The sequence below is a fragment of the Pleuronectes platessa genome, chromosome 18 (assembly GCF_947347685.1).
Source record: "Pleuronectes platessa chromosome 18, fPlePla1.1, whole genome shotgun sequence".
Taxonomy (NCBI): Eukaryota; Metazoa; Chordata; class Actinopteri; order Pleuronectiformes; family Pleuronectidae; genus Pleuronectes; species Pleuronectes platessa.
This window is the reverse complement of record NC_070643.1, coordinates 10,816,684-10,844,082: the sequence shown is the minus strand read 5'-3', so window position 1 is coordinate 10,844,082 and position 27,399 is coordinate 10,816,684. Positions and strand designations below refer to the sequence as shown.

Genomic DNA, 27,399 nt, shown 5'->3' with positions numbered 1-27,399 from the left:
TCTGTCAAAGGATGAGACACGTGTGGTATATACTGGTGTGCCTTTGCTGCTATCTAGTGTTTAACTTGAGAACACATTGCTGCTGGACCTGTGTCTAAATTCTGCGATTTGCATTGAGAAAATAGATTCTGACTATTTTGATTTCAACCGTGGTGGAGGAAGTATTAAAGTCAATAAATAGACATAAATGAAAGTAAAAGGACCAGATTAATTTCTTTACTTGCTTTTTAATACACTAAAAGTATTGAAAGTACCTACAGAGTTTCCAAATGGAATCTACATCCCTAACTTTGCCTGTTAATGACAAAACCGTATACAGAGAATTTGTTTGTATGAGTCTCCTTTGAAGATAGAGCAGACAAAAAAAATAAGTCCTCGGACAGACAATGAGTAATTGAAAGGTCATAAAAGATTTCGGTCCCTGACAGTTCAGGTCCTTAAAGGCTCACAGAGGAATCTCTTTGGCATATGGAATAATTCAGAATCAGCTGTATCTCAGTCATCCAGCTGGCAGAGGCATGCCACCCCACGGTTGATCCAGTGTTTCTCAGGCTTGTCAGAGGGCAGCTCGATGGACATGACGTAGTTGGTGGAGTGGCCTGTGGTGGACAGGGTCCCTCTACGAGCGCTGGTTTTGTACACGGGAGAAACGTAGAGGTTCTCATGGTTGAACTCGGCCATCACACCGGGTCTGAGCTTGATGATGGGTATAGAGTCAAAGAGGATCTTGGGGAGGGACTCTCCAATGACCATGTTCTCCCTGTCCCAGCGTGCACCCTCCATGAAAAGGCCCTTCACGTAGGCTCCATCCTCTGGCTTCTCGTCCATGTGGGTCTCCGCTTTGGTTACCTGGTAAACGATGAAGAGCATTGCTCAAAAGATACCTATGATTGGGAAAGTACTGAGATAAGTTGAAATTTCTTACCTCAAATTCAAAGCCAATGAAGTCTATGGGGATGGTGTACTTCCTGGCAAAATTCTGAGAAACTCCAGTTAGAAATGATTGTGTGAAGTAAAAACCAGAAAGCCAGAAGACTGTAGGCGGGCCTTTATCTATCCAGTCCTGTTAAAACACACATTCAAGCACATCTTTAGTTATGAGCATATCGAAAACAAGCAATCTCATTCATGGTCTAGACATGCACCACCTACATTTATAGAATTATATTGTGCTATATATAGAGAGGGATTTATTCTCATACATGTAGATTATGAGGGTTGAATTTTTGGTATGTTTTTCGTCAGTATTTCCAGTCAGATTCTAAATGTGTTCTCTTCATTCAAGGTCTGTGTGACCTGAAAGAGCCATAATTCGTACTTGTAGGAACTGCAGCCGGGCTAATAGATCGCACACGTAGCTCCCCAGTGGCTTGAGAGAGGGGTACGACTTGGCTGCCCATGTGGCGGGCACCTTGCCCACCAGCATGCTGTTAAAGATGCTCTCAAGCTCTGCAGACATAACAATCTGGCCCTTCAAGGCTTTCTGGATGTTCACCAGGCTGACCCGCACCACATGTGTGAGTCTGACGGGAAGAGAGAGAGTGACTCAGAATCAGGAGCATCCAGACATACATTTGAATTAGTCATAATCAAAATAAGTATTTTGCAAGCTGAATTGTTGATTACATAGCAACACACGAACCTGTTGAAGCGGATCACTTCCTGCCTCAAAACAGTATTCATAGACTCCTCATACGTGACAGGGTATTTCTCTATTATCTTCTTTACGTCAAAGTCAGTTGGCAGCTTCGACAGGATGTCCTCTGCAAGGTCATCCACGACTTCCTAGAATATCATAAGAAGACAGATGAAGGTTGTATATCAGACAACACCTTTACACGTACTGTTTCCTCTGGGAAACAAGCCAAAAAGATCTGTCTGCTTGCAGTGCAAACCTGAGGAGACTTAGCCCCGCCTCCCATCTGCCTGGGCAGAGTTAATAGAACTCCATCCAGGAGCTGATTGGTCTCTTGATTATCCTTCGTGATGTCAGCATTGCTGTGAAGTCCAAACACGCAAGGGTCGGCAGAAATCGGCAGATTGCGAATGTACTTCACGTATGTCTGGAATAGAGAATGTCATTGGATAAAATGTATTTCTATATCAGATGTTGATAGGATTACTTAATTTATGACACTAATCTTCAACAGTGGGAACCCTGACCCCCCCCTCGATTTAATTCCTGACAAATACTATGTAGTGGGTGAACTGAAGTCACCATACTGCTGTGTTTTTTTCTTGTTTATTAATGGTGGACTTGGCAGCCGCACACTGTATCATTAATTAAGAACTTAGCAGAGATAATACCTGATAGAGGCCATGAGCTGGGACGTAATACAGATCTCCCTCACACAGGGGATGGCTTTCCTGCTCTATCACCTCCCAACTGTAGAAGATGGAGAGAAGCGAGAGCAGCAGTCGTCTGTCTTTGTCATCTGTCACTCTGCCTCCATAGTTGCATTCACCTTTGAAAAGAATAAAAGCAATCATCAAAACCAAAGAGGAGGGGGTTTGTATGTGATGCTTACTGACAGGTTATAATTAAAGTTTTGAATCATGTTAGACGTCAAAGTAAAGAGAGAACCACAGACAAAGGTCCTTTGTCTGCCCATGTCACTGGTGCAAATAAATGACCTGCTGTGTCAGTAGCTTTGAAAGTCACCTGTAAGATATGTGAGGGCTGCCAGTGGAACGTCAACATACTCATCCAGGAACATCTGGATCTGCCTCATGCTGATCCTCAGGTCAGACTCATTGAACTCGTAGGGAATATTCCAACCTGAAGAGAGAATGGAGACAATAGGGTTTGTATTTCTCCGTTATACTAATATAACTTAATACTTAATTTGCTCTTTCATACTAATATATAAACTATATTGAAGGTTTTGTTTAATTTTTGTTTTGTATCATATTTTTGGCTACATTTGGGTTCTACCACACCCAACGCATTTTTTAACATTCTATTAATGCATTTTATATTTATTTACAGAATAAAACAAAATAAAAAAGAGATTAAGATTAAGATTAAGATTAAGATGCATTTATTCGTCCCAAACACATGCACAGACATGCACAGCCACACTCATGCAGGTAGGGAAATTTAACCTCTGCTTTTAACCCATCTGGTGCAGGACACACAGAGCAGTGAGCGACCATGTACGGCCCCCGTGGAGCAGATGTTGGGGGAGTAAGGTGCCTTGCTCAGGGGCACTAGACAGGGTAGGGAGAATCCTTTTGGATTTTTGGACAGATCAATCCAGGTTCGTCTTTTTGTTGTTTCTCCGTGGAGTCGAACCAGAGACGAACCAGAGACCTATTCTGCCCATAGTCCATATATGGATTAAAGCTATGATAAGCAGACTCCCATTTGCAGAAAAAGCTTCAAAATAAAAGATGTAAAAGGCATTAATAGCAGATAAATGTATTATTTATATGTCTTACCCAGAGGTCCAAAGTTCCTCCTTTCCTGTACCAGTGCATGGAAGAAAGTGAGACCAAACAGGAGCTTCTGCCAGATGTCTTGTTTCTTGGAGCTGACAAAGAAGGCAGGGTCAGAGATGGGGTGACTCAGGTAAGAGCGCAGCAAGTTGGCTCTTATTCCTTTAGGGGGCTCATTGGTCATCTTCAGTCCATTCTGCAGGATACTGACTGGAAACTTGTCGGACGGATAACTGGTTAACCACAACCTAGGAAGAAAAGTAAAGATGCTTGGCTTTATCATGCTCACCATGAGAGAAAGAATGTTTTCAGTGAAGTCCGCTGTGTAGAATTTGTTACCTAAAGTTAGGGTGTGTGTTCTCTGGAATGATTGATTCCTCACAGATCCTCTCTAGAGCGGGCATCCAGCTGGTGCACAGGTGGCAGTTCTGAAGTACCACCCAGTTCCCCTCTTTGAGGCCTTTGGCGATCATCACAGCTGCTATGGGTCCCTGTCCCTGCCCGAGGGAAATGGTTTCGGTCTTACCGCCCCCCATGTCTACATCATCAGCAAACTTCAGCAAACCTGAAGGAACACGGCAAGGTTACATTATTGACTTTTTCAAAACAAAATAAATGAATCAGTAGATTAGGAAAAGGTCTTTGGTTAATCACCTGCAGTTGGATCAGATCCTGCCGACAAAATAAAGATGAGAGGAGAGCAGCAGTTTGAGTCTTTGAAGCTTCCTGCCAGGTCAAAGGTTGGTGGTTCGATGTAAGCCTGTCCCATGTTGTCTACTATAAAATCCTGCACTGCCGGAACCAACTTATCTGGTCTGTAGCATCTGATTACAACCATTCGGTCCATCCCCACCAACTCACTCCACTGGTCAGGCAACGGCTCTTTATGGGGCTGTCCTGAATCATAAATCTTCTTCCATTTTGAGATGTTCTCTTGGATGTGTTCAAAGAAACCATCCAGGTTTGGAAGTTTAGAGGCCCTGACAATCTCAGACCAAGATTTATCAGACAGCCACTCTGTAGCAGGGTTGGGATAAGGGTTGTCCAACGCAACGCCACCTGTCAGGAGGAAGCGCCAGACTTGGTCATCAACCTGGCCCTTACCCTGCATTATGCCTATGGTGAGCAGCAGGGAGAAGAGCAGCTTATCCTTCTCAAAAAGTGAGCGGCAGACGTTATTATAGATGCAGAGGGTAAAGTACTCCACAATGCTGTCGATTCTCTCAGTCAGATCATCACTCTCCACGCTCTCGGAGATGGAATACACGTAGAGGTTGATGAACCAGGTCAGGGAGTACTGGTACATGGGCTCGATGTTGGCCAATTCTGAGATGCAGAAAAACAGGATGGACGAGTGCTCAGCCACGGGACGGTAGCCCATGCGGGTGTCATCAATCTCTTTCTCAGTGACACTGGAAATTTTTTGCTTCTCAGATATCTCCTCTGAGAGAATCTTGGAAGAAGACAGGACCTTAATTGCTGTTTCGTCCTCCAGAATGTTCCCTTCAGAGGATGAGAGCACCTTCAGGATCTTATCCTCGATTTCTTTCAGCATCTTGTTGTTGGCAGCACTCTCCAGAATGAGCTGGTTCTTCTTCTCTTCCAGCTCTGGTTTCTCTTTGGCCACTACAAGCCCTAAAAGCTGGTCCTGTAACCCCTGGGGAGTGATCATAAAGTTCAGAAGACAGACTTTGACAGCCACCTCAGGGAGATAGTGAGGGTTCCTCAGTCCAGTGGTCATGTATAACGAAAAGTCTTTAGAATATTCCACCGTATTCTCTCCTATTTTCATGTACTCCACACCCTGCTGTTTGAAGGTTTGCTTCAGCAGCAGAGTCTCAAGTACAGGATCAAGTTCCTCTCCAACATTCTCCAGAAGAACCGGAGTACCAAACTGAATGCAGTTCTCCAAAACTTTCACATAGTTTTCATCTGACATTTTGATGACAGTAAGCTTATTTGCCTTCTCCATGTTCTTGATCCACTTGTTGGCCTGACCTTGAGGGTCAATCATTAGGGGCCAGCGACGGGAGTTAAACACCATGATACCATTGTCTGTGGAGAAGGAGTCGACAGGCAGCCCCGCGATCTGCCACGCCCTGATGGCCACCTGGTTACCCAGGGTGCTGCTTAGGGTGAAGTCCTCCGTGCAGGGTATTTTCTTCTCTTGGCAGAGGATGTGCCACTGTTCCTGACACTCTATGCGGAAATCTACTGTAAAAGCCCCAAGGTAAGATACAGATGCTGAAGAGAGGAGTATGTCACCTGTCAGGTTGGTGTATCTGCAGAGGGAAAATAGTACCAATATGATTCATGTTAGCCTTCAGGAGCGCTACATCACACATCGTCATCAATACATAAACATGCATGATAAGTATGTTTTGAATTACCTAATCCCTAGTTGCCTTGCAGCCTCGGTCCACCTGTCCTTCTCTCCTCCCAGTCCTCCAATCAGCTTTTCTGCCCTGATCAGCTTCTCAGAACACAGTTCAATGTTCGCTTCCAACTCTTTCTTCTTCTTAATCATGGCCGCCAAGTCGTCATTCAAGCTCTGCAGTCTGTCCTCTACTTCCTTCAGTTCAGCCCTCTTCACTGACAACATGGCCATCTGTACCGACAGCTCCTCCTCCGCTTGCTTCAACCTCTCCTTCTTTGGGGCCACGACTTTGGATATGCGCTCATACACCTCCATCGCCCGCACCCATTTACAGAGGCCCTCGCAAGCCGAGGAGACATTCTTAATAACAGAGGGCTGGAAGTCTTCGTTGTGGATAAACTTATCTCTGATTTTCTTTATGTTGGCAGCAGGGATGTTGTCTTTGTCGTAGGCTTTGAGGCTTTCCAAAAATTTCAGGTCTCCCAGGAGTTTCTTGGAAGGGCCCCAGTAGTCATCGACCATCTTACCTGTAACACAAACACTTGAGGTTCTCAATCTTACAAATATTATGCACACTATGCATTACGAAGATTCATCAAAGCTTAAATTGTTTTACCTGAGCCACTGGGATCGGGCTTTCTCTCAGGTTTAATGCCCTTCATAATACAGATAGACTCCATGACTAGTTTGACTAGACCTGGTGGGTTAGCCATCGACTTAACCACTGTGATATCGGACGGTTTTAAGGTGTCCAGGGCTGACAGGGCAGCTGCCAGTGCAGGCAGTGCTTCTGCCAGGTCTCCCTCACAATCATCCTGAAAGACAAGTGGTATAATCAATCTCTATATATGTACATGTGCATAATGCTTTCTGATAAGCAAAATATGCCATTGCTATACCTTAATGGCTTGCGCTTCTGCTGCTGCGTCATTAGCCACTTTCTCATCTGCAGACACTAGTTCTTTCTTGGCATCCACCTCCACTGTTTCTGCCTCGATCGTAACCATCATCTTATCTGTCTCAGCTGAGGTCTTGATGAGCTCTGGCTGCAAGGCTGTTAGCTCCAGCTGCATCACTGATACCTGTAAATATTACGAAATGATCTTAGGATGTATCAATACCATTAATTTAGTCGGACAAACAAGTTAACATTCATGGTGAATTTATTTCAAGGGCTAATTCACCTGAGATGCAGCAAAGTCCAGTTTCTGGAGACCAACGATGTAGCGGTTCCTCACAGAGTCAACTTCATTCCTCTTGGCTGTAAGCAGAGTCTTGTAGGTGAGGATGAGTTCAAGGTAAGAGGTGGGCGTGACATAGTTGTGTCGCCTCAATCTGGAGAAATACTTTTCAGACATCTCCCCAACACTCATCTGGAAGGTCTTGCACATCTCCACCACCCTGTAGCAAGTATAAAAACAACATGTGGGCAAACTGCACAGTGTTAAGCAGATGGAAATACTATTTACTTATTTATGTCCTTACTCTAGTTTGATTTCACTCTCCATTTCCACATCTTCGAGGAACTTGTGGGCCACCATCTCCAGAGCATCATTTGGCCACTCGTGAAACCAGTCGATGGTGCAGCAGTTGATAAGGGAGGGGAACATCCTAAGTCGGTTTCTAAAAGCGTCGCCGATGGGGCTCATGGCTGTTGAACACAACGATTCACAATTAAAACAACTTTGTAAAACTTGAAAAAAACAACAACACATGTCCCTACCTACCTAGTACTATGTGAAGGTTGGCCTTCACACGGTCGATAAAGAAGTTGTACATTGAGAGCGGAGTTGCATCGATCTTTTTCCCTTCCATCCGAGCGATTCCCTGCATTTTGTCAATGATGTCAGCACGTTCATCAGCAGCAAAGATGTTCGGCACATCACCGGTGTTAAGCAGCATGTTGATGTCTTCCAACATGGCCTCATCCTTAATTTGGCTGTCGTTAAACAGGAACACTAGGCTCTTGCCCTCGATGCCTGCTTTAAGCATTATTATTTTGAGGTCATCTCGCCAGTCTGACAGGCTGTAGCTTTTGGTCAGCTCAATCTGGAACAAGATGTAATCATTAATGAAGGTGCCCAGCTTGGTGGCGCTCTGACGCCCTGAGCCACCAATGCCAACGAGCAGAAGGTGTCCGTTGTCTTGTTTCAGCACGCGGCAGATGCGGGAAATGTGCTCGATGGCAAACTTGAACATAACAAGAGACATGGGCGTCTTGCTGAGGTTATTGTACTCGTCGAGGTAAAACTCCATCACTTCCTGCAGAGCTTGCAAGTCTGTGATTTCATCGTAGGCCTTAGTGTCCGAATCAGGCTTGCCATAGTCACCAAAGAGCAAGCTACGGATGCTCTCATCCACCACATTGCCATCTAGGCTGAGATGACTCAGGAGCTGGATAGGGATAGAAGAGATTTAGGATTTAACACGAGAGCTACAGTATTTAATCTTAACATCACTACATTACACAAGGTAGCAGCTTCTCCAACCAATTGTTAAGTGTTTTTCAAAGCTTTGTGCCGGCAGTGCTGCTCAGAAGCTGACTTCAAGTTTAATACATTTAGTAAATTTCCATCTTAATATCCCTTCCACTTAGAAGTCCTTTCTAACTAGGTCATAAATGCAGAAGAAGATCATGAAGGATTTAATTCATCTAACAGCAGAAGCTGTGAAAACTGATTGACAATTAGTGAGATAATAAACAAAATGACAGAGTTTACTTTCAACTAAGACAAAATTGTTGTTTTAACTTGGCTGGAAGTGTTTTTCAGGTAAAGTCCAAATTTGTTTATGTGGCACAAAATTACAATTCACAAATTTGCCCCGGTGTATGTGCGTGTGTTTATGTGTACATACGCACCTTTTCAACACTCTGATCAAAATAGTTCATGGTCCTCTCTTTGACAATGCCGAAGAACATCTCTCTGTCGCTGAGGTCAATGAGTCTGTCGTAGAAAACTCGGTAAACCTCGTGGATCCACAGGCGGATCAGTTTGTCTCCATTCTGACATGAATGGACAAAATATATGATGAATAGATGTTAAAACAGTTCCCAACAATTTTTTTAGACATTTCCCTAATTTTTCTGTTCTTACCTGCATGTGTGTGTGTGGAGTCAGGAGTACACCACGTATGACTCGAGCAAAGTCCCGCAGGTTAAAGATGTAGTGGGATTTAGATGGGGTGGGCAGGAAGCTGTCGATGGTGTCCTTATAGACTGCCATTGTGGCCTGGATCATTATCTTACCTAGCCTGGGACATGAAGCAAAATAAGCATTTCGAACAAAGATAATTCATAGCATTCCTCTATTGTACAACATTACAAAATATATCAGTTACCTGCTGAAAGAGGGATCAAAGCCTTTTCCGAAATGCCAATCAGTGATGGAGCTGAAGATCTTTGTCAGTGTTTCGTCCTCGAAGCAGTTGATAGAGACGACGTTCAAGTGACGAGTTAAACGGCCTGACATTTAAAAAATATATATATTAATCAAAGTTTTAGTGCTGCTTCCTCCACCAAAGTCCCTAACCTGTTATTTCAATATACCTGAAATGTCATTCTTCCCACCACCAGGAGGCGCCATGGCGGACATAAACAGCACATCCACTATGTTCAGTCTGGAGGTGTCCTTCCTGTCATACCAGTGACGGTGGTCAATCCACTGCCTGAGCAGTTCAATTGGGGGCTGAGCACCATAGATTTCTTTAGATGGCATGTTCAGGTCGTCTGCGAAAAAGGGATAACTTGTCCTGTAATCTGTTCGTCATAATTAATAACATTTACACTTACTCTCGTGTGATATCCTCTTTCAATAATACTATTAAATAATTACCGACATAAACGACACACTTCTTTCCCACAGGAGGTCCAAACACGCCCTTCCTTCTTCGGTCCAGCTTTGCCATGATGATATCTTGGCTCTGATTGGCTGAGGTGCGGGCTGAGAAGTTGATACAATTAGGTGTGTACTTCTCCTTAGGCAGATCTACCAAGAAGCTTTGGTTGATGACAGATTTGCCTGTGCCGGTGGGCCCCACAAAAAGCGTGGGTACCTCATGCGCAAGGTAGGTTCGCAGGAAAAAGAGCTGACGCGCTGTCTCCACGGTTGGAATGATGAGATCTGACACCTGGTAGAGAAAAAAAATTGTTAGAGGAATCATGGCTTGGAGCAGAAACCTCTGTGACCTAAACATTCTTACATTGGCTGCGGCTGGGATGACGTTCTCAGCAGTTGAGATTGAATCAGTCCATACGTTCCACTGTCCTTGTCCCTCTTTATGGAAGTAGTAGTCATAGACAGTGCCTACGGAAAAAAAATACACATCATGCATTAGAGCAAATATTTAATTTGAGATAACTATATATAATACATAATTATTGTGGACATTTACTGACCTCTCTCAGGAAAGAGGTTGTTCTTTTTAAGTGTGACACTCGTCGGCCGAGGGTGTTGATCGTCCAAGCCCATGATCAGATTGCGGAAGAAGATGTCAAACTTCTTGCGACTGTCCCCAGTGATGGTTCCACCCAGAGTCCACACAACCGCAAACAGAAACAGTCCCTGCAGCCACATGGTTGTCTGCATACCGGACAGATCCTGTGCGCCCTCCGTTCCCGAAGCAGAAATTTCATCTAGCCATACAAAAGACATGAAAGTTAACAAACGCACAGAGAAAAATGCATTGATTGTTCAATAAATGATCAATGAAATGAAATTATTACTAACCCAACAGGCAGGTATAGAGCCTCATTAGACTAAAGGCCAAGTGGATGGGAGATGTAAGTATGACAAAGCGACACTCCCTGTCTATAAAGTCCAGACACGGCTGAACTAACCACTCAAACATGTCCATTATCTGTGGGATGTTAAGACCAAACAAACAAAATTCAGACACATCATATGAGATCCTAAGAAAAGAAACATAAAAGGCCTTAATGAGCCAATTGTGAATGTGTGTAATTTCACCAGCTCTATGTATTCAGAGTTCAGGCTTTCAGGCAGAGTGTTCATGTAAGAGTCTCTGAGAGGAGTCCAGCCCAACTGGTGAGGTTCCATGTAGATCATTCCACACCTTCAGACATAAGGTTACATGTAAACAAAAAAATACACCATCTTTAAATAAAGGTTTCAGAATATATTTATCTGATTCACATACCTACTGACGGTAGCTGGAGAGGCTTGCTCCAGGTCAGCAGTTTCAAAGATCAGACTCATCTTGGCACTCATCTGGATAATCTCACCACTCATCAGACAAAGCTAGTGGCAAAACGAGACAATAAGAGAGGATTCTCATTTGACTGTGCTAAATCAAAAGGTAAAGCCTATACATATCCTGAATATTCACACAATACCCACAATGTCATGATAATCTATTTTTAAACAATGAAGGCATCAAAATGGTTAATACCTTCTTGTTGTCATCCAGCACAGTGTTCATGTTCTCAATCCAGACAGCATCGATGGGCCCATCAAAGATGATCCACTGTCGCTTCTCTGAGGTGGAGATGGCCTGATTCCTGTAGGTGGTGGCCAGAACACCATCAGACCACTCGTGGCTGACAGGATCAAAGCAGCCATACAGTTGTCCCATGGTGATGGCCTTTGGGTTGATGATGGAGAAGTTCACAGCAAACTCATCCATCAGATTGGCTAAATTATGAGAATTAGAGAGAATAAACATTTATACAAACTAATAACAAAACGATCAAAGCTGTAAATTAAATGACATCTATTAAACAAAAGTTGTGTATTATTGAGAGTGTATTATTGAGGCTTGTTAGGAGATAAAAAGTAATAAGCTACCTTTGTAAAGGTCTCCAAGGGCAGCAGCAAGGATCTTATAGGCACAAGTTTTTCCTCCAAGAGGCTCTCCTACTATCATGAAGCCATGGCGTACCAACATCATCTCATACACCTACACATAGAGAAAATCCCAGTACACTTATTTGGTTGAAGTATAGCAACTAGCCAATCAATGTTTATGATTGTTAAGCATTACAAGGCAATTCTCCTCCTTTATACCTGGATAATTTTGCTAATGAACCATGGAACAGGCTGGAGGTTGAGCTTAGCGATGTTGTCATTGAGAGCCTTGAGGAGGAGATTATAGTCTGGCTTCGGAAGGACAACCCCAGGGAATAGATCCGAGATGATACCCTGTGGGCAGCAGATGAGGATTTCCACAGAACAATTAGTAAACCAACTGAGGGACATGTAGAAAACGTAACGGCTTTTGTATAAAATGTGTCACCTGAAACAGAGGAACGTCCTGCGCGAGAAACTTGGCCATGTTGACGTCCATCAGTGCCCTGAGCAACAGCACGCTCTCGTTCTCCTCCGGGTACTTCAACTTCAAATTCCCTGCTGCCGTCAGCACAGACTTCACAGCTCGCATACCATAGTCGTAGTGGTGCTGGGAGGACAGCTGCTCGGAGCACAAACGGTAGGTGGCCACAATCTTCTGGGACAGACTGTCAAGAATATTAGAAAGATTTTAGCTTGTTTTATGACCTAAACTAAATATTTAGATCAGGACATTTTCTATTCATACCTGCGAGATTCAATGAAGCCCATGGAGTAGAGTGAGATTTCTCCAATGAGACCATAGTCTGGAACCATCATAGCCACTGTGCGGAAAAGAACCTACAAGAGAGGATTGACAGGTGTTTGTCCATTCTCAGCATTTTATTGTCCCCAGCAGGATATTTAACTCTCTTACTTGTTGCATATTTCTCATTACAGGTGGATCCATTTAGTGCTACAATGATGTACCTTCAGGTTGTCAGGAAGCTCAGCCCTGCCCGCGTAACCAGGGTTCATGGTGATGAAGACAGAGCAGGTTGGGTTTAGTGACAGCTCCGTCCCCTCAAAAAGGAAGGTCTTCAGGTCCTTGGCAATGGCCTGTTGTATACAGAGGACCTGCTGAGCCACCACAGACAGCACCTCCACCTGTGACACATAAAAACATGTTGGGTAGAATAGATTTTTTTGAAGGTTTTGTAATAAACTGTAAAAATAATCACAATACATTCATAAAACAAAGCTTTGAGTGCGAGTTGATATTTGAAATGTGACCAAATGTGACTGAGAAATGAAAATAATGAGAAACAGCCATAGATCTTGATCATTAATTTACATGGAACTAAAATATATTTCATTTCGTATATAAAACTTGTTTGGTTAAAATTATATTATTATATCATATACACAGTTTTGATTGCTGAAACAATGGTAGAGCTCACCTCAATCCGATTGAACTCATCAAAGCAGGCCCAGGCTCCAGACTGAGCAAGTCCTTTGAAGAACTTACTCATGGCCTTGTAGTCCAGCCCATCGGAGCAGTTAAAAACCACACACTAGAACCAAACAACAAGTGTAATGTCAGAACAATGATAAAAACTAAGTAAAACACACTGTACAGATCAGTGTTTCACTGAAAACTGCTTTGGTATACCTGTTTAGCCAAAGCTTTAGCCAGATCTTTCGTGGTCTCAGTCTTGCCAGTTCCTGCAGGACCCTCAGGAGCTCCTCCCAAGTTCAACTTCAGAGCCCCCATTAGAGTTCTGTGGCATTTAACCAAATGAGAAGATGAAAACCACTTGAACTACTTCAAGTGATTTTTGCAGCTCTCCATCGACTGGTAAATAAAACTAACTATACCTGTAGCAGCGGTCAGTGAGTGGCGTGATGACCAGACGACCAGAGTTTCCTAGATATTCATAGCCATATTTCAGGCATGTAGTGATCATGCGGAGCATCACATCACCACCCTCCCAGAAGTAACGCAGCTGAGAAATCCAGGCAAAATCATTCAGCGTGGAGATACGGTCCTCTGCCAGTTGCGCCACCACGTCTCGAGCTTGGCCAAGCAAAGATTTGGATTAGATGAATACACGTTATCCTTTTAAAGGTTTTGCCAGGATGTTTGATGTTTGGATTATTACCATGAACATCTATCACAGTCAGGCCACCGAGGGTCATTCTTGCTCCTCCAGAGAGCTTCCCACGTACCAGCTCCACGATGTCAGAAATCTGGTTGTTACACTTCTCTACATAGGCCTTTGGAATAAAAGGGAGTAAAAATATTAGAGTTCAGTATAAAAAATGCAATATATGGTAATTTTACAAATTGTTTTCTAAAGTGTGTGGAAGTTAAAATAAGTGTCTCTAAAGACTGACAGGCAGGGTGTTGGTCTGGATGGCTTCAGACACTTCAACTGTCCAAAAGATGGAGGAAGCACAGATGACTACTTGGCCCGGCCACTGCAACACCCACTCCTTTCTGGGCACCTACAGAAAAGAAACGACAACATTTATTAATCAAGAACAAAGAGTTATGATAAACATTCATTTCTTATCACTCTACATATTAATTCAGCTAAAAAAAACTCCATCCTCATTGAAATCACAGCATTCCAGTAATAACTAAAATATGGTATCAGTTAGACCTTACCAACATCATCATCATCAGATTAAAAAATAAAGTGATACATAGAAATAATACCTCTGAATATTGAGTCACTCCCTGAGAGATGACATGTTGAACACTCTTGAGCATTTGGTTCTCCACCTGCAGCAGCCACTTCTCCACCATACCCTGAAAACAAAATGAAAATAGTCCAACACATGTTGTTCACCATGTTATCGCCAGTAACTATTTTCTATCAAGATATAAATAACATATACATCCACTCAGCATGAAAATATGTGAAATAATGTGACAACTATTGAGATAATTAACTATATCTGTCGGTTGTTTACCTTGGCTTCGGCTGGATAGATCTTATCTGTGAATGGCACAGTCTCCTTCTCAGAGCTGACTATGCCGGTGATCGCCATGTCCTCGGTGAACTCCAGTTTGGCGATGCCTTCGAAACACTTCTTCAGGTGGGGCTGCACACACAGGGGGTCTTTGGTCTGAGACAGAATCTCCAGTAGCTCGTCGTTTGAGAGAAAGAAGAACCTGGGGAACAACAATGAGGATGAGGAAGACGGAGGAAACTGACGAAGACACTCAGCAAGACCCTGGAAGTTGTTACCTATGGGTTAAAGCAGTCTGTTTGGACATTTATCTCTTCTGCAGTCATGAAAAAGCAGTTGTGCAATTGTATCACAAACTAACAGCTTGTTACTTTAACTGAGGACTTCAATGATGAGTATATATAATTTGAGGAGCTTTGAGTAGATTCCTAGCGATTTGGCTTTGAGGAAGAAAATAATCATTTTGGGATAGTGAAACAATACCAATAAACTCAAAACGCTAGAGCAAATCTTCTTCAACAGCTTACAAACAAAACAGTTAAAATCGTTAGTGGTATAACTGTTTGTAATGGTAATAAAACCTTGGGAAATAGAGCCTCTTCTTTTCCAGGTAGGTATTGAGTCCTTTTTGGATGTCATCTAGGAACACATTGGACTCCTGCAGGCGTGCCAGCATGTTAGTCTGGCTTGTAGCGACCAGCACGTGCGTGTCTTTCACCTGGGTTAGTGTGAACAAAGAGGTGAAAGTGAAGTACATGAGATCCATTCAAGTGAACTACAACAAGAAACTTTTTGTCAAGAGGATCTTACAGCCTCAGCAACGATATCCTTCCAGTAGCCGTCCACAATGCCAAACTTGCGTCCCTCTTCAGGCATCTGAGCGATGATGTCCTCGGAGCTGAAGATGGGCTCGAGGTAGAGCCAAGTAGACTGACACTGAAGCATGGAGTCCAGGATGTCCTGCATACTCAGCAGCTTATCCTCCCATAGCTGAGGTGAGAAACCACATTATAACAGCTATCATCTTATTGTTGTGTGTAAGCATTTCTAAGGGAGAGTTTACAAAATGCTTCAACAATCAATAAAAAGCAAATATGGTCAAAGAACTGAACAAAAACAACAACACAGAAATATGGAAAATAAGAGAATGGAAAAAGAAATGCAATACATAACAAATGTACAATTAAACCCAATGAACCCAGGTCTGTTCAATTTAAAAATGATAAAATGGTTTCAGGGGATTTCTGTGATGTGACTCAGCTTACAATCAACCCCCAAGCCTTTTTTATGGCTTCTGGCTTAGACATTTTGTGGTGGAATGGCACAACTGAGGCTGTGTTCATTTAGAGCAGGACATTTTACTACTTGTGGCTTGAAATTATGCTTGGATTCATCCCCCTGAGACTACCTCTTGTTGAAAACACAAGTACAATGAGATATTTTATTGCTTTATGTGGCAGAGCCCCACGCAGAAAATGTTCCTCAAAATCACAGACTCAGGTGTTTTTTTATTTTACCCATTTGACTCATATTAAGTTAGTATGATCATTTATACAACAATGTCATCCACAGCTCCCTGTAGGATGTTTACGGTAAAACACCTGTATCCACCATAGAGCAGGATTGTTATGTATGGTTCATCTGCAGTGTCGAATTCAAAAGAATTATGACTTACCTTACATTCAGCCTCTATTGGCTTAATGAAAGGTGAACCTCGCATGGTCTGGGTCTTGATAACGTGGTCATCCAGAAGCATTTGGATGTCATCCACAGCTGATAAAACACTTGTACCCTATTATTAAAAACGAAAGTGAACAGTTGTGAAAATTCATGGGCAGCGGAGTTAGTGACAGTGACGACAGCATGACTGGAATAACAATGACAAGAAAATAACAATGACAGTGTTTAAACATTTCAGCAGTCTATTGTAAAAGTGCAGCATGTGGTCATATGTGTGATCTTTTCTTACTGTATCTCTGTATGGAGTGAAAGAGAAGCAGAGGTCATTCCATTCGATTTTCATCTTCTCCATTGATTTTTCTAGAGAGTACTCTTTACTGGCGGCCGCTCCCATTTCTTCCATCCTAGGGCAGAGGTAAGTAAAAGAAATGCATCACTTTTTCCCGACAGCGACTGGTTTTTTAATCCTTCTGAGTGCATTTCGCGCTCTTAAATAAAGCTACAATGTAAGCAAAGGACATTACTTGCTGGAGAACTTGGACAGCCCCAGGTCCAACATATTTAGCAGTGAGCTGCTCACACCTGGTTTGACTTCAAAACCCACAATGCTGCTAATCTGTAGGCAGAGCAGAGTGTCATGAATTATTCACAATGGTTTCATGGATCACAAGAGATGCACATGGACACAAAGTGAACATGGCACTGGATTTCTATCAGTGTCAGAAGATCTAAGAAAGCAAAAAAATATTAACTCGACCTTCTCCCAGTGGCGGTCTTTGATGCCGGGGTTACAGATGGTTATGAGGATGGGTAGGTGCAGTCGGAACTTGTCTATTTTGCTTTTGAAGCTTTTGGCCACACGACAAGACCCCGGGAGACTAGAGAAGGTTTTGGCGAGTTTATACATCATCCTTTGCATGACATCCAGTTCATCAGTGATCTTCTCAGCATCCAGTTGCAGGAAAGGACCTAGGAATGAAATGATATGTAAAAAACTGTGCATGCTGCTAGCACTTGCTGCATGCCACTAGTCATGATTTGTTCCATCTAGAGCTTATAAAATGCAGTCACACTGTGGCTATGGCAAAACAAAAATGTTATTTACCATTCAACCACACTTCAGACATGTTCTGAAAGTTCAGGGCTGTGCCCCAGAGCTGTTCAAATGGCTGTTTGTTGACCATCATGGTTTGCAGCATCGGGAATTGGCTTAGCTCCTTCTCCAGCAAAGTTTCTTCCGTGTTGATATCCTGTAGAAATGACATTGCTGTTACTATTTTCAAGCTACCATCCTACTAGCTCTGAAATATGATTTCCACAATAAATAAATTCCTGCATTTTGTTGAGTACAAAAGTTATCCATATTGTTATTGTGATTTCAAAAGAATAATAATCACAATTGCGCTAGTGGTATCTGAAACATCTGTAACTGTCTTAGTGCCGTGTCTATTACCTCTAGTTCAGTGACTGCAGACTCAAGGTTGGCAGTAATTTGAGAGAGGGTTTCCACATTGTTTTCTATTTCCTCCATGTTCATCACTTCTTTCTTCTTGAAGACCTGTATCTCCTTGTCCACCTCCTGCAGTCGCTGGTCAAACTCGAATATCCTGAGACAGTCAAAAGACGATATAGCAGTTGTTACAGTTGTCGGCTTTTACAATCGGCTTAATATTTACAACATTTAATAAATAAAACAAATATTTTTGCAGTATACTATAAGAGGGAGGAGAAAAGAAGTAAAGTAAAAAACAGGACATAGTCGATATGACACTGACACCACAAAGTTCTTATGATGAAGGAAGGTAGAGACAGAGAAATTTGATTAAAACACTATGTTCAACTATGGTGGTTGCACCACAGGTGTGTCTACATATTCTCACACTCATAGAATATTATATTATCTATTGTATAGTCAAATACTTATATTTATACCTCTACTATATATCATATCATATTATATCATACTCTTTGTATATTATTTGTATATATAAGTCTATATACACATATTTATACATGTGTACATGTTATTATTATTATTATATTTACTATTATTATTATTATATATACTGTTGCTGCCATTATTATTATTACTATATACTGCTATTATATTGGTATAATTACTATCATATATAAATATATATTATGTTATATTTATATACTATATATACTGTACTATTTTTCATATACTGTCTAACAATAACATTACAAGCATATCATCAGTACTATTACCATCATCTTGCCACTGCACCTTATCTACCTATTTACCTTGTGTTTCTGTTTTTATTCTTTCTACCTCAATATTTTTATTTTTATTCTATTGTATCGTATTTTATTGTATTCAAATGTACCGGCTGCTATGACGACTTAATTTCCCTTCGGGGATGAATAAAGTAATCTGTCTATCTATCTATCTAAAGTGTCCTTTGCATGAACCTCTTTTGGAGATAGTCCTCAGCCTGTTCTCTCATGGCGGCCAGACGAGCCTGGCTGTCCTCGAGCTCAGTCACGATCTGTTTGGGCCACTGGAAGACCCGGGAGTTCAGCCTCAAGTCATCAGCTGGAAAAGTGGAAGAGAAGGAGACATGTAAGCATTTGCTTTCTTGCACTCGTTATACATACTATCAAATGAATATAGGGCTTATGTCTAGCTAATGCATCTGTGGAAGCGTCTGTGTGCATTACATGTCATGTCTTTCAACTGTAATTGCAGATAGCACGAGAGGTTTCACATACATGGCAGAGTGGCAAAGTCCAAGAGGAAGAAGAGGCGGTAGGACGCTTCATGAATCTCATCCATCAGCTTGTAAATGGTCACTTCACTGGTCTTTTTAATGTACTGGTTGAGAGACACCAAGTCTTCTGTAGTTTCTGGGGTGCCTCTGACAGTCTCCATAATCTCTTTATATTTTTGACAGATCCTGGGAGAGAACATTAACTTGTACTTAACATTGAGTTCCTTTTCAAAAGAACGCAAACAGGATAATGCATACAGTGTGCTGATCCACAGAGTTCACTCTTACCCTATGTTTAACTCTCGGTTCTCTTCCACTTCAAACGTGACGATCTTGACTTTCAGTTTCTCGGCAAGATCACACAGGTCTTCATTCAGCTTGTCAGCACACAGACAAAACATGGACAAAGGCACTGTCAGAGGCAGTGAGGCGATCTCCTTCCACAAGAGATTGATGCTCTCGATTTTCTGAAGATTGAAAGGAGAAGATGGGATATGACAGTTAATGCTTCTTGAAAGAGAAGAACATGTTTAAAGTAGATTTTAGAAGGAAAGAAAAGGTTTAATTACCCCGGTAGATCCTTCTAACGAGTGCTTCTCTCTGAGGAATACAGATATCGCCTGCTTCTCTGTATCGTCCAGTAGATTGCTGTATTTTTGATAGACATTCAAATACCTAAAAAAATGAAATGTTGTTTAAATATTTCTTTTTGACAAATAACAATGCTAATAATAATAATAATAATGCAAAGACACATAAATACAGATGGTGTTTCTTTACTTTTTGGGTCCAACTGTGTTCCTGTTGAAAACATTCTCAACTTCATTGATTACACTTATAACCAATGATTCATCAGGATTGACGGTGCGAAGGTAGAAGTTCTTGATATCAGGAAAGAGGAAACACTCCACCTGGTCAAACAAGCACGAGAAGCACATATTATAGGGGGTGAATAAAAAACTAAATATAGACAACTTTGTGTAATATGAAGTAGTTTGTGGTGCTGAGGGAATGCTGTACCCTTGGTAGCTTCTCAGCACTATTGATGATTTCCATGAAGGCTCTGTGAATGATGTCCCAACATTCCTGGAAGCTTGGACAAAAGACAATGCCTTGCTCATCAACCCGTAGCTTAACCAGCAGGACCTGGGTCTGAATGTACTTCATCTCGTCAAAAACCTCAAAGTCATTGCCCTCCTTAAAAACACAGGGCAGACAATGGTAAGTGAAGTCCTAATTCTTAGAAGAATCAACATGTTGTATACGCCCTGTATCATTTCAGCAACCTATTTAACTGACCTGATGTGTTGTGAAGAAAGAAAGCAGGTCGTGTAATGATTGTGTGACGAGGCTTCGGAGCTGCAATGACATGAGAGCTGCCGCACAGTTGAAAAACTCCCGGGCACAAACTGGAGCATCCTGTTTACTCCTTGGTATGAGCGACAACCACAGGTCCTCAAAGGTCTTAAACAGTGTAGCACAGTGAGGCAGCCACCTAGAAGATGGGTTCAGTTCAGTTGTATATATATATATATATATATATATAAAATAATATTTAATAATGATATAATATATTGCAGCATTTTTAGCATTAAACAACTATGGGTATTTAGTTACATAAAATCATAGAGGAAACTCATTTATAATATTTATATTTAACTGAAATCAAGTTCACAAATCCAAACTTAAGGGTGTGGAATTTTTATGTAACATTACAAAACGGACAAGGTGGAAACCTTGAGCCTGAACCTACAACAGGATTAGCTGTCCTGGTTGTGTACACACCCTGCAGACCTATACACCAACGAGACAACACTACACTAATTAAGTCTCACTTATAGTCTCGCTGACAGACTGGCTGTTTCGAGACCACCTGGTGAGATGGCATAACTCACTTTTTGTCCAGCTCCTCTCTGGTGTTTTGGCACTGCCTCCGGACAAACGCTTCAAACTCAGATGGCAGGAGGGGGAGGCTGGTGGAGACGAGGTCCTCAATTCTGACAAATCTCAAGGATGAGAAGCTGTAATAAAAAATGATTAGTTATTATTTGGACATTCCTTTGCCGTTGTATCTGACACCACATCTCCTGTGACAAGGAGCAGCCAGAAGCTCTTGTGATTTAGCTCTAAAGCAATATGAGCAGTACCAGCTGTAGGAAGTTTACATTTCCTGTGTCAATCCCATTTACTCATTCCGTGAAATGTGGTATTCATTGAATGGACAGTACATTACGTGCCTGTATTACCTGTTTAGCCAGACATCTTGCAGTAGGACCATGAGGGGACTGATGGTGAAAAGGTGTTTGGTTTGCCAACCCTGTGCTTCCATGCAACTAGCTGCCCAGGGCACAGGTGCACGTATCACTCTCCTCGGGAAGGACTTGGGAATGCTGCATATGGACAGACGCTGGCATTCAGACGGGTCCATCAGAATGTAATCCACTGAGAATGAATAAGAGCGACAATGAAATCAAGGTTGTAAATTCAAACTGTATGCTTTAAGTGTCTAAATAAAGCACTGCTGCCAATAATTGAAGAATCACTGGAGCTTTTGTCTTATACCTATGCTCTTCTTGAGACTGAAGTCATAATCTCTTTGGACCTCCTCTTTCAGGTCAGCCCTCAAAGTCGGGATATTTTTATATGTATCCTCAGTGTCAGGAGGCAGCAGGCGCAGGATGTTCATCATCTGCTGCTCTGGCTGTTGGGCCAGCACTGAACTGGGGACACCATTGGTGATGTAGTACACATACCTCTGTGTGAGAAAAGTCCAGATCATCAGTGTTATAAAAACAAGACTCAGAATAATCCAATTAGCAACTGAGTTGATCTCAACTGAATTTGCTGATACTTGCTTCTAAGTCCCTCTCAGAAGGTTCAGCCTGCGTGGCCCTCATCTTCTCCTCTTGGCTGAGCATGATATCCAGCTGCTCTATTGGACTCATAGGGCGGCTGCTGGGAGGGCGAAGGTTTATTGTATCCCTGTGAAAGAAAGAACGATTCAGATCAAGTTCTGGAAGATAAAAATATTTATTGATGAACTTAGTTGTTTAAAGGGCGTAGCTACCTTCTTTTATTTCTCCTTCCCAGTGGTGAAGATGCTAAATGCTTCATTAAGATCAAAATCCATTTTAAGAAGTTTCCAGGCAACTATTAAGTGATCAACAGAAAGCAAAGTAAAGAACAATCAAATTCAAACAATCTAAAAGAGAACTGTAAAGGATACAAGGCTCTGATGAGGCGCGTCGTCTTCTCCGGAGCCTATTCATTCTCAGGTGCTGGGCATGGGGGCTGAAGTTGTTTGCGATGGACTCACTCGGAGCACGGTTAGGACGCTGCTCTTTAAAAGGAACTGCCATAGTCAAAGACTTGGTCTGAAGGATGGGTGGGTATTCACTGTGCCTCAAGGCCATCTGAGGTGAAATAACAGAGTGAATGTTAAAGATGGCGTCACACAGGGGTTTACAACTTAGATGTACGTATGTAATAGAGAGATTGACATCCTTACTTGATACAGCTCTGAGGGTTCTTTGCAGCAAGTTTCTAGAAAACGTGGGGGGAAAGGATATCGTCTGCTCTGACTCCTATCACAGTCATCCTCCTTCTATAACTCACACAAAATCACAGAGGATGGCAAAAGGTTATCTTAGCAGTTCATAATTTTTTATTTTCTACACAAGGGAAGGTCAATAAATCAATATTGATAATTATCGCAATGTAATTTTCGTCATTGGCAATATGACAAAGGTTCAATTTATATCGAGAGAATACTTATGTTGTGGTGAAAAGTTTTAACGCATGCTATCTACCCTCAGATTGTAAGACATTTCATTGTTGTATATATGGTAATGTCAAAATAAACTTTATTTATACCGCAATTCTCTGAATAACATACAAAGTTTTTGTGTTTCACTCAGGAATAGAGAAATAGGCATTCAAATAAAATAAATGTAAAAATAATGTTGCATTTATTGTGATAACTATTGATATCAACGAATGTATTTTTTTTAATCTTGATATAATGTTTGACAATATGGCATAGTCCTATTTTACACAAGCCTTATTCATTCAAAAGATTCACAACAGTCATTCAATATGTATTTATTCATTTTAATGTTATAACAATCATACATTTCCTGCAGTATTGTTATGTGGCATAGCTCTATATTTATACATTTCATTTGAACACTCCCATCTGTCTGACCACCTCAACGTGGTTGTCTGGCCTCCTTGACACATTGCATCCTGCTGACAGTAATTTGTCTTTCATTTACTTTTCTTGCTTTACTGTCAAAGCACTTTGTAAACTCTATATAAATAAACACATTTATTAATGTTCATTTTCAAACTGCAACTGACACCATCACAATTTCCAAAAATGTAAGCAGGCTTAATGTCACCTGGGTCAGTTGCTCCATGTTGCTCAGCTTTTTGAGCAGTACGGACAAGCTCAAATCGTGGCAGCAGTAACTCGTAGAGGTGCTGCCGGTGTGAACGGAAGCTGACATTGATGTGTCAGGGCAGTTGCCTTTGTTGTGACACTGTTTAGTGGCAGCTACCTTTGCTTTCACACTGTGATTCATCCACGCTCTGCGATTGATCAAAGGACAACTGCTGACTGGCCAGTGATACTTGGAAGAGAGCTGTGGACTTTTACTACCATCTATACTGTTGACGAAGTTTTTACCATTCTCACACATCACTGTATATGCCAAGTCTATTTCTCTCACCATTACTCTCTGTCTCACTCTCTCAAAACGGCACAGTCTCTCTCTCTGACCAACCGGTATCATGTCATAAACATACAGCTTTTATAAATGTGTCTCTGGACCCGGCAAGCACTAGGCACACATTCAACATTTCCCTGGAGGAATTTTCTATTGGGGTTTTGCCAAGTAGGTTAACACATACATGGAGTTTCTTCACAGATATTGTCCTTGGAACATTATACTGTCTTGCAGGAGCGGATCTAGAATTTTTCAAAATCAGGGGTCATCAAGGGGACAGAATTTACCAGGGTGGTCACATAAATCTTTTTTTTGACCTGTAATGACTTGTTCGATTTCAAAATATACAGTCTAAGTAGAGCATCAGACCGTCTGATCCAGCATCAGGTGCTCACTGTCATCTTCACCCATTGCCTGCTCTCTGGACCAATCAGTGAGTTAAGTCAGAAACTTTCCACTGTTTTGCTATGAAAATGGAGGACGCTACCAAGCAAAGCTGTCCTGAGCTGACAATCACAACAACACAGCATCTGAGAAGTGGCATGTGGAAGTGTTCGAAGATGAGGCCAGGTTTGTCCATTTCACCTGTTAGCTTTAGATCCAAGTGAAGCAGCGCAGGAGGCACCACAGACAAGCAGAGCTACGACAAATGTTCATCCTCGACTTGTGTACTTCAAAAAAGCTTAGAAATTATGAAACACATTTTCATAATTATTGTTGGTACAGGGGCCAATCAGATTCCAGCTAGTGGCCCCCTGTCCCTTCCCTTGGATCAATTCCTGTTCCCAGGATATTATGATCTTTTAGATCTTTTGACCAAATAAGTTAATTTTAACAGGTGATATTTTTAGGGTATTTTTCTGGTCAGACATACACTCCCTTACATCTACCTACAATTTAACATCCATGTTTTTCTTTAAATGAAATAGAATTCAAGGTCACATATTTTGCTCGAGGATTCAGGGACAAATATTGTGATGCATCGCTCAGGGGTAAATGCCAAGCTTCCTTCCTCAAGGGTAAATGGCAAATAAAATGAATTAGTTCATGTTTTTTTGGACCAGTGTGCACATTCGCTCGGCTGCAGTGGCTCTGCAACAAGAGAGGACAAGCCGCATAGTTTAAATAGCTTATAAGACTTTGCTTGTTGACACAGTTATTCCAGTATAGTTACACAAATCAAGGTTGGTGCAACAGTCACTGACACAAAGCCATGAGCTGTGTTATTTACACTGATTATGGATTTGTTTGGTCCGTTCTCAGTGTAGTTCCCTCACAATAAAACACACTGTGTCATGTGGAGTATTTGAGTTATGAGGATCCTTATCTGAAGAGCCAGGAGCTTCCTCTATTTTATTATCAGCTAAGCATTAACATAATGTAATAATGTAATGACTGAAACAAGCCGTACACTCTGAAAACTGAATTTTCTGAGTTGTCACACTCTCATTGGGTTTTGGAAGATATGGCATCGCTGTGTCTTGCTCCTCTTGGCAGGCAACGTTCATTTTTGATTTTCATTAGCAGGAGAATGATCATGCTGTTCTCTCGGGAGGGGGCTTTCTGAAGGGCGTTGCTCAAGGAGTCCTGGTAGGAGAAAGCTGGAGCTGGAGTCAGACTAATCTCCGAAGGTTAAAAAGGTCCCTCTGTTACAGATTGGATTGTGACATATGGCTCAAGCACATAAACGCATGCTGAAGTTAATAGCATCTTCCAACAGAACCTCCACCAGCTGCTTTTTATAATATATATGGATTCATTACTGCAATATTTATGTACTATAATCTAGGGTGGGTATTGATGCAGCAGCTGAATTCATATGAATTATGTTTGAACCCACAACTGCTGACTGCAGAGCCCATAAATACAGCATCGGCCTGGCAGAACCACTCACAAGCCAGACTGATCTTAAGTTATAGGACTGAGTGTGTGAACAGAATTTTAATGTAATCACCTCCTTGTTTCTTCATTGAACTGGGTTCCGCTGGGATTGGTGGCACCCTTTGTTATTCCAGCACTGAATCTCAGCTTTTTAAGCAATGAAATCATGAATCTGCATGCGCCATACGTTATCACAACTTTTACAGCCCTTAATCAGAGCAAAAGTTGAATTGGAATTTTCATTGACAAATCAGGTCCGACAATTCGATGCGATTATCACAAACAAATGACTCAATGGTCCAGACAAGTTGGCAAAGTTTATGTCCTAACAGTGACGTTTTGGATTGGCACCATTTCTCAAAATAGAGACATTTATTTTCCATCATATTTCAGCTACACAAACAAGCACAAAAACATATTTTTCTAATTAATGTAGATCTTTTTCAGCTCTTACCGGGGTATCATCACTGATCAATTATTCATTCTAACCTTTAAAATGTTAAATTTGTCTATAGATCTCTGACCTTTATTCTTTTTCACACTATATCTCATATTAAGGTGTAATCAACACAAGGAAAGACTTTTAATATTTGTTGGTCATCCACCACTCATATACTCTTCCCCTTTGTCAAAGGATGAGACACGTGTGATACTGTGTGCCTATGCTGCTGTCTAAATTATTCTTATACATGAAGATTATGAGGCTTGAATTTTGACTTTATATACTTAATATATGTTTCGTCGATATTTCCAGTCAGATTCTAAATGTGTTCTCTTCATTCAAGGGCTATATGACCTGAAAGAGCCATAATTCTTACTTGTAGGAACTGCAGCCTGGCTAATAGATCTCTCACAAAGCTCCCCAGTGGCTTGAGAGAGGAGTACGACTTGGCTGCCCTTGTGGCGGGCACCTTGCCCACCAGCATGCTGTTAAAGATGTTCTTGAGCTCTGCAGACATAACAATCTGGCCCCTCAAAGCTTTCTGGATGTGTACCAGGCTGACCCGCACCACATGTGGGAGTCTGACAGGAAGAGAGAGTGTCAAGGAGCAGCCAGAAGCTCGTGTGATTTAGCTCCAAAGCAATATGAGCAGTATCAGCTGGAGAAAGTATACATTTCCTGTGTCAATTCCACTTACTCGTTCAGTGAAATGTGGTATTCATTGAATGGACAGAACATTACACGTCTGTATCACCTGTTTAGCCAGACATCTTGCAGTAGGACCATGAGGGGACTGACAGTAAAAAGGGGCTGGCTTTGCAACCCAGTACGCTTCCATGTAAGTAGCTGTAATAATAATGTTTGACCATATGGCCCAGTCCTATTCTACACAAGCCTTAATCATTCAAAAGCTGCAAAAGATATTAAATGCCTTATTTTGTATTTTCTTCATTGTAGTGTTTAATATTGTATCATAATGAAATATTCAAGTACAGTACAGTTCACTCCCATTCCCTGTGAAATACTCCCCCAGCCACATAGAACTACCATAATACTGTAATACTAGTACACTGGGTTGAAGTAGAGTAGTGCCTTTACTTGTCAGCATGGAGGCAGAGCAGTGGGTGGAATTGATCTGCTGTGTTGAGTTTTTACCTGGGAGCAGTCTTCTGCCCTCCTCTGGCAGACAGGCTCACTGCATCTCCCTCACGATGGTTCAATATCATCCCAACCATCTGGCCCCAAAATATGCATTCAAATGGAGCATTGACCCTCTTGAATTATTCGCTAATCTGCTGAATTACCATGTGCTAAAAGTCAGTTAAATAGGTATGGTAAATGCAATGTGAAATTGCTCAAA

At 41.7% G+C, this 27,399-nt stretch overlaps 1 protein-coding gene across 1 annotated transcript; it reads right to left on the bottom strand.

Annotated features, from left to right (window-relative positions):
- Positions 1 to 495: 495 nt before the first annotated feature.
- dnah3 (dynein axonemal heavy chain 3) lies at positions 496 to 27,274 on the bottom strand. The gene is made up of 62 exons (XM_053447456.1): positions 27,195 to 27,274; positions 26,416 to 26,620; positions 22,498 to 22,593; positions 22,221 to 22,402; positions 21,845 to 21,971; positions 21,552 to 21,744; positions 21,236 to 21,431; positions 20,885 to 21,010; positions 20,289 to 20,484; positions 20,010 to 20,186; positions 19,770 to 19,900; positions 19,559 to 19,664; positions 19,278 to 19,456; positions 18,991 to 19,175; positions 18,691 to 18,814; positions 17,711 to 17,864; positions 17,363 to 17,507; positions 17,015 to 17,226; positions 16,782 to 16,873; positions 16,547 to 16,661; positions 16,253 to 16,369; positions 15,388 to 15,567; positions 15,159 to 15,295; positions 14,578 to 14,779; positions 14,321 to 14,413; positions 13,996 to 14,106; positions 13,761 to 13,875; positions 13,477 to 13,675; positions 13,271 to 13,379; positions 13,059 to 13,172; positions 12,589 to 12,765; positions 12,368 to 12,459; positions 12,068 to 12,287; positions 11,839 to 11,973; positions 11,620 to 11,731; positions 11,225 to 11,466; positions 10,973 to 11,073; positions 10,783 to 10,888; positions 10,543 to 10,672; positions 10,212 to 10,448; positions 10,016 to 10,119; positions 9,649 to 9,943; positions 9,363 to 9,542; positions 9,155 to 9,278; positions 8,911 to 9,067; positions 8,676 to 8,819; positions 7,543 to 8,209; positions 7,301 to 7,466; positions 7,000 to 7,216; positions 6,715 to 6,897; positions 6,432 to 6,630; positions 5,829 to 6,342; positions 4,093 to 5,720; positions 3,778 to 4,003; positions 3,442 to 3,686; positions 2,663 to 2,779; positions 2,308 to 2,465; positions 1,896 to 2,063; positions 1,643 to 1,785; positions 1,319 to 1,523; positions 926 to 1,063; positions 496 to 849 (listed from the first exon to the last, which is right to left on the bottom strand). Exons 1-62 carry the CDS (start codon positions 27,272 to 27,274, stop codon positions 496 to 498), a joined length of 12,282 nt encoding a protein of 4,093 aa, XP_053303431.1.
- Positions 27,275 to 27,399: the final 125 nt, after the last annotated feature.

Excerpts from the sequence above, each read along its gene's own strand:
- dnah3 (XM_053447456.1), bottom strand. The coding sequence starts at position 27,274 with ATGGTTGGGATGATATTGAACCATCGTGAGGGAGATGCAGTGAGCCTG. Across the intron at positions 13,676-13,760 it reads GACTGTGATAGATGTTCATG|CTCGAGACGTGGTGGCGCAA; the intron begins GTAATAATCCAA and ends TGCTTGGCCAAG. Across the intron at positions 6,343-6,431 it reads GCCCGATCCCAGTGGCTCAG|GTAAGATGGTCGATGACTAC; the intron begins GTAAAACAATTT and ends TTTGTGTTACAG.